Genomic DNA, 20,154 nt, shown 5'->3' with positions numbered 1-20,154 from the left:
CCCCTGTTTACAGATAAAATAATGTTAATCTTGACAACTGTATAGAATGATAGTAAATATCAATAATATTTCCCCGATCTTGTAAAGATGTTTTCTTAAATGTTGTAACAAATATATATGCACTTACTAGTAGCTTCCACATGCTGCCTGAAATGAGTAAACATCGAGACATTAAGAATATGATAAAAAAACATTTCCATCGACAAGTATTACAATATATTCTCGCTTAACTGAACACTAGTAGAGCATAAGAATATTTTGTTTTATGAAAGGATGGATTTGTAATCAGCCTGTGGAAAATTATGCTACAATATTTTGGCAAGGCAGATCAAGGAAAAGAACATAACAGTAGATTTACCTTTATGAGCATCCTTATTGCATTTAGCAAACTTTAAAAGAAACGGATATATCATTAGAATTCAATCATTTAACGAATCTACCTATGATCGTCGAACTTTGGTGCTGTGTGATGTAATTTCCCTTATGTCGCAAAGCTTTTCGATAAAATACAAAATTGATTCACACAGTGTACACATTAAATTATCACTTCCTTTATTACTTTTGAAAGTTACACGAGTTCGCGCAAAGTTGCGACTCTTATGCGTGCCTACAATTTGTCATCGTGCGTCCGAATCCAAGATTAGCCCTTATTCTATTTCTTGTTGTGTTAGCACTATACTCATTCTCGCGGGTTTCACTAAAACCTTCCTCCCACATCAAGCGTATATGCCACAATATTATTTAAATTATGTTTAAAGAGGCAACTCACTCACTCACTGAGCATACAGAGGCTTAGTGTAAGTTCCCGAATATTAATGTTTCCTGAATAATATTCAATATAATCATCATCATCATCAGGAAATAGCTTTATTCTATTTAACTTCATTATTTATCGTGTTTTTGTAATAAACATTTACCATCAGACAAAACATCTATTTGTTTCTTCATCCCTTCTTTTTCCTGTAAACATAAAATGAAAACTTTGTTAATAATCAGCAACTCTGGAACAAACGGCTTCGAGGGAACCAGTTATGGCTATTCAATGAATATATTCTTATCCCTGTAAAACGGTTTGTCATGGGTAGGTTTGTGGAATTATACAAACACCATATGGAGTAGGGTATTGATACGACTGACTGGTATTAGTAGCAGCTAGTTGTTATTTAAGTGTTCACTGCATAAGAGAAGGCTATATAGAGTGGACGTGGAAGCTCTCACATAACATGTTGTAGTCTCATTGGTTATGAGTGTTTGGCAGTCCTGCCAAGGAAACAAACTCATGAGATGCATTTGTTCATGTCATCCCTACAGAAATGACGACTCAAAATATCTATGAAGAAGAGTACCTGTCTCAATCGAAACATTCACACCTCTAAACCCTGCCATGATACGGTTAGTGTTACAACATACATTACCCTTTCTGCCTCACATATTTGGGCAAATCGCCAATTCCGACTGCTTGCGTGTGTCATGACTGTGTTAGTTTCATCCACGATATTCACACAGGAGGACAGGTCAACCGTACTGAGATCCTCTGCTGCTACAGCTGATGGGTACACCGACCTGGAAACAGGTTTTTACAAAACTGAACTCATATCATGTGATGGTTTCAAACAACCATTTAAGGCTTTAAGTTAAGGCTTCTTCCTGCAGACTCATTTATACGAAAGTAATTCTATTGTTTGATGCTTTATGGCGTTACCTAATTTAATACGACTACTAATGCTACTGATGGCGCCAACCAATAAGTACGCCGACTGCATACAATCTACATTTGCTATAACTTAATACAAACCTGAGTCTGTCCCTCTCCTCCCGTGACCTACACACCAGCAGAGTGTCCCCCTGTCGGTTCAGTCTCCTGGCCACCTCCAGCATCAACGTCGTCGCTCCACTTCCGGGCAAACACTTCACCTGGACATCCTTATCGTTTATGTTCTCCACCAGAATGATACATTGTTCTTTGGTGAGAAATCTCAGACAATCACCATCAGTGTCACCAGTATCTTTAAGCACCGACTTTGTTTCAGCAACACCAGCCCAGAAAGCAGTAAGGACTTTCTCATATCTGCCAGGTGTCATTACCAAAGAATCTCTTGTGACAAAATGTGAAGAATCATTTGCCAACCTTTTCAGTTGAGTCTCAAATGAGGCAGCGTCCTCGAGGATTGACGTATGAATGACTCCATGTATGGAGTTGACATCTTCATCCGTGAATCTGCTGAGTGTCTCTATCACTCCTCTGGCCACTGATGTATTGTACATCACTGCTTCAGGAGACTCTGCATCTCCATCAACCAGTGACAAAACTATCACAGGTTGTGTAGGTAGTGCCAGGAATACATCACACACTGTGTGGCTTGGACGGGGTGATGTGGGGAAATCTAGCACTACTGATAAGGAATGGGCTAAGAACATAAAGCATGGTCCAGCCTTTGGGTTGGGATAGTCTACCACTTCACTGGTCAGAGGATCAAATACAAAGTCGAACGCGTGATTTTCTACGTGTTCAATGAGTCGTTTTTTCACTTGTTCCAAAGAGGTTGTTAGTTTTGTTGGCGCAATACCCTGACCATCTAGAAATATACAAATATACAGTTCTTGAAAGCACGCTATTACATGAAGAATGGTCATATGCCAATTCTGTGACACCGCTAATTAACGAGTATCATATAACAGATTTTTATTTGCAGACTGTGATTATCATGTGGACGGATGAGTAATTCTTTCCTACACATTATATTGTTAAAAGACTACAACACAACAGATCTAAATATGGTTACAAAATGTTCTATTCACTACATAGATCAAATTAACCAAATAAGTTAGCCCATATATATGTGTGTTTGGAGAGCACTGTTAAACGTTTCAAGGGGTAACACGTTTTGGTGTCTTTCGAAGATTTTAATAAAATGTGTATGAAAATAGCCTCACCAAACTCAACAGGAGGAAGTCCATGCTATAAAATATATGCTTTGTTGAAATTATTGAAGGCAGTCCGTAAAATGATTACGTTTATTACCTTTTTGAATGAAGTAACTTCTTATTTCATAGAGACTGTTTCCAATCTGTTTTAGGCCCGGACGAAAGAAGTCGTTTGTCCCCAGGTATAGACCATGCTCATCATCCTTTGCGATATTTTGCTGGAACATGAAATGAAACATGAAGTTTATACTGACATGACAATGTTAAATGAAACTGAAACAACTTTATTATTGATGACTGTGGCGTTAAACAATGTTCAACTCTTTAAGGAACATAACTAGTTTTGTGATTGTCGCCTATTTATAGATATAAATGGTATTTAATCTTGGCAGCTGTACAGAAAGATAGTAAATAGCAATAATTATTTTCCGTACATGCATATATGTTTTCTTAAATGTTGTAACAAATATATGTGCACTTACTAGTAGCCTCCACATCCTGCCTGCAATGATTAAAAATTGAGTAAAAATCAAGAATATTTTAAAAACATCTCCATCGACAAGAAATGCATACATTCTGGGAATAGAAGGCAAGTATAGATTTGTTATCAGTCTGTGTATTAGGGCACACACTCCCAGAGTGTGGCACCTAATCGCCAGCTCACAAAGTCAGCCATCGAGGCAAAATGAACGTTCCACAATTGGTAGTCTAGATCAGGTACTTTGTGTATCCCTCTGACACGTGTAAATTGGCATGGCTGTCATGGCTGAAAGCTATGAATACACAATGCCATTCATACAATATGATATAATTGAAATTATGTTGAAAGTGGCGTTAAACTCACTGTCTCATTTATCATGCAGAGGAATCTTGTATGTTCTGTTGTATTAATGTTTCTGACTAATATTCCACAGTTATCAATGCCTTAATATTCTAACAGTTAAACATATGTGATGATTCATTTTTCCATAAAACATTAGTTTCCATAATCGTCTATTCTATGCTTGAACCTAAAGTTTAGAATAACCCCGATTTGAAACTAAATCCACATCTTACATAACAAACAGGTCAAATGCTTGTTACCCTTCGAGTGAGTGAGTGAGTGAGTGAGTGAGTGAGTGAGTTGGGTTTAAAGCCGCTTTAAACAGTATTCCAGTTAAATCACGGCGTGTCAGCTTAATGTGGGAGGAAAAATGATGCAGGTCCCAGACGTTTACCACTTCGGTGAAACCCACGAGCACCGGTATGGTGCTGACAAACCTAGAAACATAATCGGGGCGAACCAGGATTCGAATCCACAATCATAGGTTCCTGGAGTGCCCAAGGGACGCAACTCTGCAAAGCGAATCGCGGCGCCTTAGACGACTGGGCCACCCGTGCCCCCTGTTACCCTTCGAAGTCAAATATCTTTATATATAACAGTGCTTTGAGGTGAGGTGAAATTGGGTTTAACGTCGCGTCCAAGATTATTGCACTTATATAGCGACGTGCATGCACGTGCATGTCTGTGTGTGGCTGCTTGTCCTAGTCCGGACTGATGCCGATTTATAGTGCTAGCTCACTGAGATACCATGCCGCAGTTTAACATGAATACCCCACTCAGACACAGTATACTGACTCCGAGCCGACCAGTCCTTGTTTTAGCCCCTTAATGCCGAGCGCCAGACAGGGTAACAACAAGTACAATCTTTTAACGTCTTTTTGAATGACGCGGCCCGGGATCGAACCCTGGACCTTCCGCTCTCCGGGCGGACGCTCTACCACAAGACCACGGAGGCGGTCAAACAGTGCTTTGAGTAATGTCAGCCGACATACATAACAGCTTAAACTTATATTTTACACACTACTCCAGATATGAACTGTCCTTGGCAAATGGGTTGTACGCTTGAAATGAGTGATAAAGTGTTTTGTCTTTACGAGCAAATCCTCTTTGCGTGCACGCATGCACACACAGAGCAGTAAGTAAGACTCTTTTTTTCTAGTGTGTTCTGTGTATTTTTGAAACTGCTATAGTAGTGATTGGACGTTCAATTCATTGCAATTCACAAGCGTGATAAATGCTTATGCACAACATATACATGAAATTTGTTTGTAAAACACTGAAATATGTATCACTTCTTCTGATTAGTTCCCCTTTCTAAGGGTTGTTAGATTCACCATGAACAATTACTTTGGTCTGGAGGATAGTGTAGAGATAGTAATTGAATATATTTTGTCATATTATGTGGTTTCGTCTGACATATACAATTCTGTAGGTACAATATATGTTGTGTCAAATAATAATTACAGTTAATATATCACGATACGAGAAGAAGAAATCATTTAATAAGATTTAATTATATTTTTGGCCAAGTAACGTCAAGGTTATGTTCCAAATTTGTACACAAAATTGAAGTCTCAGCCGTAATCAAGCCTATGGGGAAGGTTACCGGTAAAGGAACCACGTGGTCGGTATTGAGTTAAGAGTGGATTTCTAATCTACAATGTCATCCCTCCAAAATTAAAAAAAATGAAGTGGATAGCTTCGAAACTGACGGTGTAAGTGTTTTCTTTTTACCACAAAACAATGATTATGAGGAAGCTACCGTGTGTTCATCTGCATATATCTTGTTATTAGCAAAGGTATAACCTTGCTAAATCAAAAAAAAAGAATAACATTGCTTAGACAGCGCGCGTTATGGTCTTTATACCCAAGACGGCCAGTATTGTATTCAACGTAATCAATTCCCAATAATTTTTATTACACCCGCAGTTGTGCCATGGACTGAACAACTTGAATCCCTCGAAAACGGTGTGTGTTCGAATTTTGTTAATTATATAATTCAATAATGTAAATAAAATGGATGCATTTAATAGGAGTATGCAATTAAAAGGAGTAACAGTTTATCATGTTTTATCATATATTATCAAGCTCACTTTAAGAAACTGGGCTACCACCCACGCTCCCATTATCCGTCGTCACTCATGAATACCACCCAAACTCTCATCAACAATAGTGTATTCGCAAAACCTAAACAAGCAGGTACTTATTTAATGTTTCTGGTTAATTATACATGACTTTATCGTTTGAGAGATACATAGATAACTTTGATATAATTATGAAAACAAACTTCTTTCACATAACAAACATTTATCATTGACAGAAACCGCAGGTATCAGGTATCAATATTGTGTTAGTTTAAATGTTCATTGAAGAGGAACTTTCTATACGACAAATCAGTATTGTTTTATATTGCCATGGATTGAAATGGACCCATTTGTCGTAATACGCACGTTATATTAAGCTGAACGTTTATTATAAAACAAACCCATAATTGTCATTATTTTGGACAATAATTGAGTTGTCATACATTCCCTTTCTTAACATACAAACACAAAAATATTGTTTTCTATATTCATTGTCGTCAACATATTGTATTATTCATGTTAAAATGTTGAGTCCCATGAACCTCCACCGGATGCTCGGTCAGAGCATACTGAATGTCGGGCAGAAAGAAACAGATCGCGATCGCCGTTATGTTATAAGGAATGATGAAAGGTGCCCGATGAAGCGAACGTAAAATATTGCTTTCCCTGCGTGTTCTGCAGCGTCTCTGTGCTCACTTTATGCTGCATGTATGTGCTTCCGTACCTTTATGATACCTCATAACAATTTCAATTTTAAAGGCTTTAATGGACATATTTCTTCATTATTACAGTCCATACGTAACAATTAAGTCTTTTTACAATCACATAAGAAAATCATGCAGTTTTGTGCATACTCTTTATTTTAGCTGAGTACTCCTAAACGGTGATCGACCATGTGGTCCCTTTACCGGAAGCCTTCCCCATTTATTGTATTAGATATGAATTTTAGATGACACAAGTAACTTACCGTCTTTTTGTGTATTATATCAGTTCACTCTGGTGTTTCCCTTCGTCTTGTAAGAGCACGTACCCAATCCTTGATATTTATCCGTGTGATCAGTTTGAATTGTTTGTCATATCGATATGCAAGTGGTCCTTGTTTGTCATAGAACACTATCCCGCTCACTGGTCTGACTGAAACATGAACAACTACTGCGTCTGCATCACTGTGCCCATGATTTACAGATTCACAGTTTTCTCTCAGATAAACTTCTTCCTCTGCTGGTGTGCAAGGAATAAAGTGAACTTGGAATATAATCTCATCTTTGACAGATACTTCGTTTCCATCATAGTCACAGACGAGAACAGTATTCCCAATGTTATCCTCTAACGTGTCCTTGAATGCAGTTCTGTCCCTCAGAACAACGTGCTGGATGCGGATTACTTTAGTTTCATAACCATATCCCTCCAGAAAACAATTTTCCTCATGGACACCATAGAGATAAGAACCACCACATTCAGTTTTAGTAAATGCGCTTATGTATTCTGCAAGTTTGAGATTCTTGATAATATACTCTGCCAATGCTTGATCCCCTTCCTTTTGTTCAAAGTTACTTTTCAATTGAAGTGATCTGTTTTCACGAACATTCAGAAGATCATCTGCATGAGTCACACCAGGAATTTTATGGAATGTTTCTTTGAAGGTTTTCCTTTCTCTAACAAAGGTCCTGAGCGTTTCTGCAGGAATGTCAATAATGCAGTCATCAAATGTTGTCTTGGTATTGAATCTAGAAGTTGTCACAGTAGAAGCAGCTCCTACATAGAGAACAAGGAAGTCGCCAAAATCCCTACAAGCACAATGACTGTTTAATGTCACTTTCCTGTAAACATCACAGAACTGTTTTCCATCTTGAATCAAATCATGAAGTTTTGGGTCAGCAAACTCATCAAATGCGCCAGTGAAGGAATCTCCAGGCGCCAGGCCAACAAAATGAACCAGTATATATCCAGAGTTGGAGTTGCGCAGAGCTGATACTTTTCTCAGTAACTCCGCTGCTTTACAATCTCTCTTCTCCTTTTTCTTTGACTTATCTTGTTTTTCTTTCCCAACCCCAAATAGGTACTTGACATGAACCCCGGTAGACAGGACATTGCATTTTGAAGAGACATTTTTCAGAAACTTACGAACTGCCTCATCACGCCTTGGAATATTTTTTCTGTAATGACACAATCATCAGAATAAATACTAATAGTGAGTGAGTGAGTTTGGTTTAACGCCGCTTTTTAGCAATATTCCAGTGATATCATGGCGGGGGACACCAGAAATGGGCTTCACACATTGTACCCATGTCGGGATTCGAACCCAGGTCTTCGGTGTGACGAGCGACTGCTTTAACCACTAGGCTACCCGACCGCCCCAATAAATACTAATAAAACACATATCAAACACAACTTGAGAAAACAAATATCTGAACAAGGTGCAAGAAATGTATAACAATTACTAACAAGGCATTTTACAGTGTGCATATCAAATGTTGAAATACAATACTTACTCCAGACACTCTGTATGAAATGCTTCTTTCACTTGTAGACACTTTACTTGTATTATGTCTTTGTCTTTCACATAAACGTCTGCGTGTTCAGACCCTGTCGGTACCGGCTCTCCTTGCCTTGTATAAAGTATGTCTTCGGTTTTGACATAGACAGTCACGTGTTCATAACCTACTGGGATATGCTGACCTTCTTTCTCATACTTTATTTCTTCATTCTTTGCATAGACAGAAACATGATCAAACCCTGTTGGTGAGATGTCCCCTTTTCTTGCATATTTTACTTCTCCATTCCTGGCGTAGACAGAAACCTGTTCAAAACCTTCTGGTCTCAAGTCCTGTTTCCTTGCATATTTTACGTCCCGATCTCTGACAGAAACAGATACACGTTGAAAACCTTTCGGTACTAAGCTCCCCTTCTTGAGATAGGTGATGCTGTCACCTTTGCAATATACAGTGACATATTCAAAGTGTGATGGTATAGAATCCTGCAGTGTCACATAACGAACGTCTACATCCTTATGATACACACGTTGAGAGTCTTGATGTATTTCATCTCCACAATACTCACAAAGTTTCATGACATCTAGAACCTTGGGGTTTACATTTTACAACATGCCAGGAGAAGCGCTGACTGTTAACGTAAACTCATACGGAGGGACAAAACTCAGTTGGCTTTGCATGGAGGTGTCTTTCAAACTGCGCCGTAACCAATGTGACTAACACACATTCGTGTCAACCACGTCAACACATCACGTGATAAATAGCTATATCCTGCACAGCCACACGGTATTCATAAAGTCGAAACCGGCTCTGCAAGGAAAGAAAACACACCAGCCACGAAGGAGGATGCTCACGCTTTTGAAAAGAGGAAACTAGCATACAGGACGGAAGTGATGAAGCAACAATGACAGTATTTTTGGAATCCTATATAAAGGAAGAACATTATTTAAATCTAACTCTGTTTCACACCATCAGCCAAGACAGACGTTCTGACAGCATACACTTGTCAGTTTATCCTGTCTACTCTGCGTGTTGTATTGACCAAGATAATTAAATACAATTCAAGAACACACTCCTGTATTAAAAGTATCTTTCACTCAGCACTAATATTGTTAAAAAAGGAAAGTATGATATATGTTTCTTCTTTTATGCGCTCAGACCATCCTTTATTGTGTAAAATGTCCCGATTATTATCAACTAGATATTAATTATGTAGGTTCAGAGTATCATATACATTTTAGATTTTCGGGTTAAAAGCTGTATGACAAATTATCTATTAAGCAATAAGAGCAATATTTTGCTGTGGCTTGTGAGAATTTCTACAGGTTTTTTTCATTTTATCTATTTAGAATGGAATACAAACAAGAATTTCTAACCAATGTGAAAACACTGTCCGACTTAGACATGGGCTGCTGCTAACAACTGTACAGATGACCTAGAGGTCAATCTCAAACGCATAGAATTATTGACATCTTGAGTGACTCCACGTCCTGTGTCTACTGTGTCAGCACAACCTCTAGGTAACATCTGTAACATCTGTACGAAGTCCTTCAAGAAGCGACAAAGTCTGCTTAGACACGTCCATACTGTTCATGGAAATAATAAAATCACATGTGAAAAGTGTAAACATACATTTACGAGAGAGGATAACTTTTACAGTCACCGTTGTAACCTAAAACGGAAGTCAAGGAGGAGGAGGAGGAGGAGCGTGAGGAGGAAGTGGAGGAAGGGGGAGGAGGGGCGTGAGGAGGTGGAGGAGAGGGGAGGAGGGCCGTGAGGAGGAGGTGGAGGAGGAGTGGCGTGAGGAGGAGGTGGAGGAAGGGGGAGGAGGTGGAGGAGTTGGAGGAAGGGGGAGGAGGGGCGTGAGGAGGAGGTGGAGGAGGAGTGGCGTGAGGAGGAGGATGGTTGTTTTCCTGAGGTGGAGGAGTAGATGTGCTTCCCTGTCGAAGTTGTGAAGGTTTATGTAACTGTCTCCTATGTCTCTCCATGTTATCATGTCTAGAGAACAGGTTCTTATACTCTGGACACGATGTGGACTCCATGACAACTGGCATTCAACTAACACTGGAATAAGAGGATGAGCCTTATATACTCTGCATATAAGCCTCTGAGATCCAGCTGTTAAACTTCTTATGATATCCCATCCATCTCACCAGCACATCCTTTACACCAACTCGTTTCCTATTTTTCAAAACATTCTTAACACGCCAGATGGTGCCAGTAGGCTTGTTAACTTCTGAAGTTTATTCTCATAAATACTTCCCTTTATCGGATCCTCTGCCATATCTTTCAACTGGTAGACAGGAATATCGTCTCTTCAATAACGCCTTCTCACAATAAAAATTTCTTCAGTCCATTTCTCTTGATAGTCCCGTTGAAATGCATACCTTAAATGGGATAGTCTGACTTGATCTCCAACTTTCAACTTAAACGATTTCTTCCTGGGTGTCTTATCTTTCTTAATAGTTTCATGGTTTTTTCAGAGAATCAATATATTGTTCTTTCCATACTACAGTTTCATTAGTGTTGTTTATGTCTGAGGGTGATCGTTCATTCAATGATCTGGGAGGTCTGTGGTTATAATCCCAGGCGAGATCTTGCAAAAAATCGAAATAATGATACGTTTGTTTGTAGGTGAAATATCTGTACCTAGTTGTCTTGAGGGTCCGTATGACTCTCTCAGCATAAGACGCTTTGGTTTCATTCTGAGTCACATAACAGGTAATTACTTTACTTTGTAAGAAAGCTTTCACTTTCCTAATATCAAATTCTCGCCCTTTGTCTGATCGTATGATCTTAGGCAGAGTTGTATGAGAAAATATCTTTTTCAAAGATTTAATAACAGAGTCAGGTTTTTTATTGGTAAATGGTTCAACCAAGAGATACCTGGTATCATCAGGTATTTAACGCCATCATTGTCTGAAGGAATATTGGATACATCAGCCAAGTCTATATCCCAGCGAGCATTCAATCCAGAGGCCACCATTGTTTCGCTTGAATTTATACCTTAAAGGTCGCTGCAGTGAATAGGCATCTTGTGAAGCTAACCACTTCTTAATATGATGTGAACTTGTATCATACTTCATCTCTCTTTTCACAGTGTGATACAGCTTATTGGGTCCGGAAAAGGAGACTGAAAGTTTTGAGTTAAAATAAATATCAGACAAATAAACTTTCCAACCCTCACCCGGCATGGTTGCAAGTGAAAGGATACATACATAGAGTATACATAAATTTTATATTCATTCCCCATTTGTCATTCATCTAAAGCTGAGGCTGGGTTACATTCATTCACAAAAGCATGCTTGTAGGTGTGTATTACCTCGTGGAAATGTGAAATGTTTCCTTAAAACAAATTGAGGAGGTCAGGGAATGATAAGCAAACCGCTATGTTATTCGAAAGCATTTTGTTTACACAGCTGACAGACGATTGGCTGTATGACCCAATTTCACGCTCTCCACCTGTTTGAATGTACTATACGAGCTATTTCTAGTGTGACGTCACTCCTTCATCAACCAATCAGATTGACGTACCTTAATGCACCTGGCGCTGAACTGTCTTTGTTGCTTCTTCACGGAAGATAGAAATGAATATGTTGAAGAAGAAATGTTGTTAGATGAATGTAAGAGAAAAGGGTACTGTAAATGTAGTATCTCACAACCACTTCGCATAATACCGATGTACAATATGAGTTTAAGACCATTCATTAAACTGAACAAACAATGATTGTTTGAATGATTCTCTGACTGATGAATACATGTAACAAAGACATTTTACACAGCTTTGTCTCATCCATTATATCTGTGTTATCATATGATGTGGAAAACAATCGTTATATTTATGTTTTTTTATTGCTTTTGGTTATGAAGCTGTAAATACATACGCAGTTCATAATCTAATAAATAATATACCAGATGCGTAAAACAAATATCATTCCATCTTAACAGAAGGCTTCACCTGCATATTAGACAAGCCCTCTTGAAATATACTCTGCCTCTACACATTGTGTCACGTTATGTGAAATAGATAAAAAAAACGTATATTACTAAATTTTAATAATATGCATTTTGTTCTGTCCCCATATGGATTTTAGTATAGGAAAACACACTGAAATTGACCAGAAAAGACTGTTTACGCTTGGGATTCTAACTAGCATTTTAAAATCTTTCTCGTTATCCATCAGCATATGCGAATGTCATTACGAAAAGATATATTCACAAAACTTTCTTTACAAGAATTGTTTATGTGTCAATGTCATGTTCACAGATGTTCAATCTTGTTTTTAATTCCGCATGGAAACACACATTTCTCGCACTGTATGTGTAATATGATTCTAAACATAAACATTGTCATAAGGATTAGAGCATATACATGACTTTGGAATGGTCATAAACACAAACTTTCAACAAATCTTCTTTTATAATTTAAATTTACAAACTGTGACAAATATTTGATATAGTATGTTTTGAATATAGAGCCATTCTGTTTTCTGTCTGGACAGTGGTTAGTCAGTTGTAATTTACTTCGCTTTTATAAAAGCTTATCTGAAAAGAAGCACAGTTTGCAACGATTTGCAGTGTCCTCAATAACCACATTCCCTGGGAAGAATATGCTTTTTTGATTAAATCTAGTTGACCTCCCACTCGCTGAAGTTTTTGGTAGTTAGAATTACCTTTCTGGAACCTATAATAAAACCTTTCTTTATAGTGTATCACCAGCACCCAGTCAAGATAACATTATTCAATACCAGGTAATTCTAAATCCTTCAAACCCCATTACAAGGCTATGTTCAAAACGCATGCATCTAGACTTTTAAACAAATTCACTCAAGTCATTGAAGGTGTCAGCAGTCAACTTCCAACAAGTAGGAACTTGAAACATACATTTACATGACAATAGGATTTGGCTATGATCTTTCAGTGCTTACAGTTCCATTTACCACAGAGGCCACGCAACAGTAGCTGTTACATTTCCATTTCTAACATCGAATACGGATGGAGATGGACACAACAGAAATAGTTAATTATCTACATCTGTACATGTAACACGCGTTTATAAAATACCATGGCAGTTCATATTCGAGTGAACGTGGAATCGCCCTTACCCTAGGTCCAACATCATGTTTAAATGAAATCATTCCTTCAAATATAAGATATAAAATATAATTATTTTTGATTTACTGCTTCATAATTGTTTGCACAACATAATACAACAACATATTCTTGCGCGTGGGCTGCAATCTGATTGACCGGAAAACAGAATGGATCCCAGATATTAATTTTTTTATTTGCATATGAAAACTTTCTTTAAAAAGTGTATTGTTTTCTCAATCTGGAATTTTGTAAAAACCCTGCCATTTGTCTTGACGAAATAGATGTCACTTTAATCAAATATGACATTTGATAAGTATTTATCGAAACCTCTTCGATTATACATTATGACAATTGTTGATCTGCCATTGGTGAACTTTGTCATTTCTGTCCAAGATTTGTAAAGATCAATCGTAACATAAGTACGTCTCAGGTTTCAGCCTGTCATGAAAGTTTCTGATATTTTGAACATATGTTTGATCTAGAGTGCCTTATTTTAAGTGATAATGTGCCGCTTCATATTGATATCACATTAATCCATGTAGAAATAAAAACATATAATACAATGTTGCTTTTAGATGTAGTGAGTGAGTGGGTTAAAAGTTATCGTGGCATATAGCCATTCAGGCATATAGAGACAAGACCAAGTTGATATGTACACAATGTAGTCACGAAAGTTATATTTAAAAACAAATTTCATCAAACACATTTGGGCATAACAATATCATTCAAACAGTTTAAAACACGGGTTATAGGCCACCAATAATCAAAGCTAGGCCACCCCGCTTGAGATCGTGGGGACTTACTCATACGGTACCTCAACCTCCTGCGCGATATCCCAGCAGGATTTATTTCAGCAGTTCAGCTATTTGTGGTTGACTTACTAACACATTAACTGTATCATACGCAAAATGTTACTTATTTTTTATTCAACTTTTATGACAGATCAATTAGGCTTGATTGATGCTGGTTCTCTGTACCAAATTCGGTAAACAAAGTACCTGTCATTGATGACTCAAGGGCGGGCAGCTCTATATTATCGCTGTATCAGTATTGTGAGTGTGATACGTGTGGATTATGTGCTTTACATCTCTGACTGGGTTTTTGGATTATGCACAATCAGTATTCATACGACCTACGTTGGGTCAAAGGACATCGTCCAAACAAGTGGATTCTTTTCTTACCAATTTCGAATGCAGGTTGGGGTAATTCCACTTTAAAAACATTCCGGAAACTATCATAAAAATGTTAACGTGACATAACGTCACGAGTCCCGTATTCGATCATGCGATGAAATATTGTGATGATTTACCGATGCCGTGATAATATAGAGCCCGTGATAACATAGAATCATACTGTACATGATAAATGCGTGATCACCAGTATGCGACCTACATCAGCTAAATATACATTGATTTGTGTTTTTATCATACGTTTCTGTTATTTGAAGAGATATATGTTGACCTTTGTCACAAAAGGTGGGCAACCCTTTATAAGTGAACAGCAGCATTTTGAGCTACGATTTCATTGTCATGTTGGTGCAAGAGAATGAAACAAATCTACGTCCAGTGTGAAGGTTTCGCTGCTGAATAAGGTCCACTCCCTACGCCATCTTTCCTCAAGAAGTGACTGACATGAGATCGGGTGGTTACATTGGCACGTGTTCCACGACAGAGTGTGCACCTGGAACTGCGGGCCTCAAGCAACCACGCCTCTGTGGTATAGTCGATAGAGCGTTTGACAGTATGTTGATTAAACAAGGACAGGACGCAGGAGTCAGTATACTGCATAAGTAAAAACCCAAGAAGATACGGCTTAGAATAGGTCTTCAGCAACCCATGCTTGCCGTGAAGGCGACTATGCTTGTCGTAATAGGCGACTAACGGGATCGGGTGGTCAGACTCGTCGACTTTGCTGATGCATGTCATCGTATCCCAATTGCGTTGATCGATGCTCATGATGTCAATCACTGGATTGTCTGGTCCAGACTCGATTATTTACAGACCACCGTCATATGGCTGGGATATTGCTGAGTGCGGCGTTAAACAACAAACAAACAAAACAAACTAAGTTAAAGCTGTAACCCTTCGATAAAAAGAGAGATAACTCTTCCTGCTCTACTGTGGTAAACAGATAGAGGGAGAGAGAAAGAGCCAAAGCACATTGCTGGTTGGTGTTCCATATCGATGTAAAGGGAGATAAATCCTACTGACTCATTGCAGTAAATAACTGCTTCTCAGGACGCCTCGTTTTAAAGTCAGTATTGATCTTACCCAGACTAAGCATGTTTGCATTTACATTTACATTTACATTTACATACAAACATACACATATCACTTATAATTGCAGTTGACCAAGATACAAGATTGTGTTTGTTTGTTGTTTAACGCCGCACTCAGCAATATTCCAGCTCTTTAACGTCTGTCTGTAAATAATCGAGTCCAGTGATTGATACGATGAGCATCGATCTACGTATTTGGGATACGATGACATGCATCAACCAAGTCAGCGAGCCTGACCACCCGATCCCGTTAGTCGCCTCTTACGACAAGGATAGCTGCCTTTTACTGTAAGCATGGGTTTCTGAAGACCTATTCTATCCCGGATCTTCACGGGTCCAAGAACATCACCTCTATGTACAGTTGACCAGCAGTAAGGAATATCCGCTACTGGTGTAGTTGACAGCAGGTGGAAATACTCCCGGTCAGTATTATTTTATCTGCAGGCAGACTTATCAGCAGGAGGTGTAGTTGACCAGGAGGTAGGAACATCAACTACTTGTGGAGTTGCCCACAGTGGGGAGAAGCACGTTACCAGGGAGTTAAACCTCTGATGTTGTGAGCCCTGTTGGATCCAGGGGGTGATACTGGGGGGTCAGAGACCTTGTGCATCAACATCTATCATTTTCTTCAATTTGCAACTGGGGTATTAAGCAGCCCGTCCCCATTTTCAAAATCCTGGATCCTATAGTTGAATTTGGAATTTCTATTTGAGAAGGAGTACACCAAAGGCTTTCCTCTACAAACATTTAGATGAAAGGTAATCAATCTTTAGCTGAGTGATATCGTAGTTACTTTTGATTTTGAGTTAAACGACAACAAACTAACCACATATTAGACAAATATATGGCAAATATACTGAACTAAATTAAAAACTTCACAATCCTAAAATTTTAACATTTTGACCAGTTATCATTGTGGGCCCTTATTGTGTATTTAAACAGTAATGGCCCCGTATTGTCTTCAGATAACATGGTTGATGCATGTCATCATATCCCAATTGCGTGGATCTATACTCATGATATTAATCAGTGAATTGTCTGGTCCAGACTGGATTATTTACAGACCGCCGTCATATAGTTGGAATATTGCTGACTACGGCGTTAAACAACAAACAAACAAAACATCATTGAACTGTTTCAGATGAAGAGGATACATAAAACGCCTAATTTCCGTATTGGTACTAGTTTTCGTTGTTAGAGCATTTATAATAAACCGTGTATACCCTATGATAATCGCCTGACACGTAACACGCAACCTGATGAAAGTTTGCACTGTTTAATTCGCCTTTTGAGGTCGATATTGAGTCTGGCTTGGGATCAATCGATGACCGCGCAATATTCTGGTTTTGTTGGTACCTGTTTCAAAATCTGCTAATCACAGACTGAAACATTGAACGTATTGACCACTGCATGCTGACTTCTTCTCGTTTCAAATAGCCGGTAGACGCTCCTCCCGTTGCAGACGCCGGATCGTTAATTCATACACAAACGAGTAAAAGTAAAGCACAACTGTATGATAAGCAGAAGTAATCAAATTGAAAGAAATAACGTCCACAGAGATAAATCGACCTTCCTTGAAAGTGCAAAAATCAGGAATGACACCCTGCGCACATGTGTGGCGCTACTGCGTGCGGCAGGTGCAAACTGTCGGGCGTGTTTTGGTGTTAAGTTTTACAGATATAAACCTTCTTGAATAGGATTTTGTCATCAACCCTTATCTCAAACTTGGTATAAACCTATATATTACATTATTCCCATATACTTTGTGTTAATTGTATAAATGTTATCATACATGCGTTTTTCTGTGTTTTCCTTGTTGATGAATAAAGTGAGGACCATGAGGATTCTGCAGGATCGGGGGTGACGCATGATCCTCATGAATTGGGACAAGTATCTCCTTTCTGGAGCGTAGTGAAGTGACATATCCAACAACAATGTGTAATAGTGTCCTTGCAGTAGCTGTAAATCCACCCCAGACTATCATGGAACCACCCCAAAATCGATTATGCGCCACTACAGTAGTATAATTAAAACGTTGATGTTGCCATCTGTATTCTCCAGGCCATCATTGATGGGGATATTGATCTGCTTTCATCCGTCAACAACACTGATAACCACTGACCTTGATTTCAACCCTGATGACTTTCGGTAACAAGGGAGTTTGTCAGTTGTGGGCGAACTGATAGACGTCAAGAGCGGGGACCAGCAGAACGCAATCTGCTAATTATGGTGGTCTGGCTAATGCGGATATGATTGGCATTAAAGTGTTCATCACCTATCTGACGTGATGTCAGGAATCGGTCAAGAAGGGCAAGGCTCACAAGGTACAAATCCCGCCCTTGTGTTTTGATCCTATGACGACCTGGTGGTCTGGTATCGCTGGCATAGCCTCCCAATCTACACTCTGCACTCTGAGTGACGTAAAATGGGCGCAAAACTCACGTTAACCTTTGCCTGTTTGGAGCATCCCAACAGCTCTGCCTCGATGTTCATCACTCTGTGGCCCCTTGTGTTTTGATCCTATGACGACCTGGTGGTCATGCAGTCCTCCTCTTCATCTGTGTGTGGACACACTGACTGCTCCTGAAGTCCTCCTCTACATCTGTGTATGGACAAAGTGACTGGTCCTGGAGTATCCCTCTACATCTGTGTGTGGACAGAGTGACTGGTCCTTCAGTCCCCCTCTACATATATGTATCGACACAGTGACTGGTCCTGCAATCCCCCACTGCATCTGTGTATGGACACAGTGACTGGTCCTGAAGTCCTTCTCTACATCTGTTTGGACATCGTGACTGGACCTTTAGTCCACCACTACACCTGTGTGTGGACACAGTGACTGGTCCTGCAGTCCTCCTCTACATCTGTATATTGACACAGTGACTGGTCCTTCAGTCTTCCTCTACATCTGTGTGTGGACACAGTGACTGGTCCTGCAGTCCCCGACTACATCTGTGTGTGGACACAGTGACTGGTCCTGGAAATCTTCTCTATATCTGTGTTTGGACACAGTGACTGGTCCTACAGTCCCCCACTACATCTGTGTATGGACACAGTGACTGGTCCTGCAATCCTCCTCTACATCAGTGTGTGGATACAGTTACTGGACCTGCAGTATTCCTCTACATCTGCGTGTGGACACAGTGACTGGCCCTTTAGTCCCCCACTACACCTGTGTGTGGACACAGTGACTGGTCCTGCAGTCCTCCTCTACATCTGAGTATGGACACAGTGACTGGTCCTGCAGTCCTCCTCTGCATCTGTGTGTGGACACAGTGGCTGGTCCTGCAGTCCTCCTCTACATCTGAGTATGGACACAGTGACTGGTCCTGAAGTCCTTCTCTATATCTGTGTGTAGACGCAGGACTGGTCCTACAGTCCCCCACTACATCTGTGTATGGACTAATGACTCGTCCGTAAGTCCTTCTCTACATATGAGTGTGGAAACAGTGACTGGGCCTGGAGTACCCCTCTACATCTGTGTATGGACACAGTGACTGGTCCTTCAGTCTTCCTCTACATCTGTGTATCGACACAGTGACTGGTCCTTCAGTCTTCCTCTACATCTGTGTGTGGACACAGTGACTGGTCCTGCAATCCTACTCTACATCTGTGTGTGGACACAGTGACTGGTCCTTGAGTCCTCCTCTACATCTGTGTGTGGACACAGTGACTGGTCCTTCAGTCATCCTCTGCATCTGTGTATGGACACAGTGACTGGTCCTGAAGTCATCCTCTGCATCTGTGTATGGACACAGTGACTGGTCCTGCAGTCCTCCTCTACATCTGTGTGTGGACACAGTGACTGGTCCTGCAGTCCACCTCTACATCTGTGTGTGGACACAGTGACTGGTCCTGCAGTCCACCTCCACACATCTGTGTATGGACACAGTGACTGGTCCTGAAGTCCTTCTCTATATCTGTGTGTAGACGCAGTGACTGGTCCCCAAAAACATCTGTGTATGGACACAGTGACTGGTCCTGAAGTTCTTCTCAATATCTGTGTGGACACAGTGACTGGTCCGGCAATCCCCCACTATATCTGTGTATGGACTAATGACTGGTCCGTAAGTCCTTCTCTACATATGTGTGTGGAAACAGTGACTGGGCCTGGAGTACCCCTCTACATCTGTGTGTGGACACAGTGACTGGTCCTTCAGTCTGCCTCTACATCTGTGAGTGGACACAGTGACTGGTCCTGCAATCCTACTCTAAATGTGTGTGTGGACACAGTGACTGGTCCTTCAGTCTTCCTCTACATATGTGTGTGGACACAGTGACTAGTCCTTTAGTCCCCCACTACATCTGTGTGTGGACACAGTGACTGGTCCTGTAGTCCTCCTCTGCATCTGTGTGTGGACACAGTGAATGGTCCTGCAATCCTACTCTTAATGTGTGTGTGGACACAGTGACTGGTCCTTCAGTCCTCCTCTACATCTGTATATTGACACAGTGACT

At 39.9% G+C, this 20,154-nt stretch overlaps 1 protein-coding gene across 2 annotated transcripts in view; it reads right to left on the bottom strand.

The window, feature by feature from the left end:
* Positions 1-8,786, bottom strand: part of LOC125377395 — an 82,779-nt gene extending 73,993 nt beyond the window's left edge. For both annotated transcript variants that reach the window (XM_048390491.1, XM_048390492.1), the window contains exons 1-8: positions 8,325-8,786; positions 6,800-7,988; positions 3,408-3,427; positions 3,023-3,143; positions 1,796-2,576; positions 1,416-1,563; positions 918-960; positions 128-147 (exon numbers count right to left, since the gene is read on the bottom strand). In XM_048390491.1, the coding sequence (XP_048246448.1) occupies positions 128-147; positions 918-960; positions 1,416-1,563; positions 1,796-2,576; positions 3,023-3,143; positions 3,408-3,422 (1,128 nt within the window). In that variant the 5' untranslated portion in view covers positions 3,423-3,427; positions 6,800-7,988; positions 8,325-8,786. The remainder of the gene's footprint in view (positions 1-127; positions 148-917; positions 961-1,415; positions 1,564-1,795; positions 2,577-3,022; positions 3,144-3,407; positions 3,428-6,799; positions 7,989-8,324) is intronic.
* Between the last annotated feature and the right edge of the window lie 11,368 nt (positions 8,787-20,154).

This window comes from Haliotis rufescens, unplaced genomic scaffold (assembly GCF_023055435.1).
Source record: "Haliotis rufescens isolate VD_foot unplaced genomic scaffold, xgHalRufe1.0.p SCAF_9, whole genome shotgun sequence".
Classification (NCBI taxonomy): Eukaryota; Metazoa; Mollusca; class Gastropoda; order Lepetellida; family Haliotidae; genus Haliotis; species Haliotis rufescens.
This window is presented reverse-complemented; position numbering and strand designations above follow the sequence as displayed.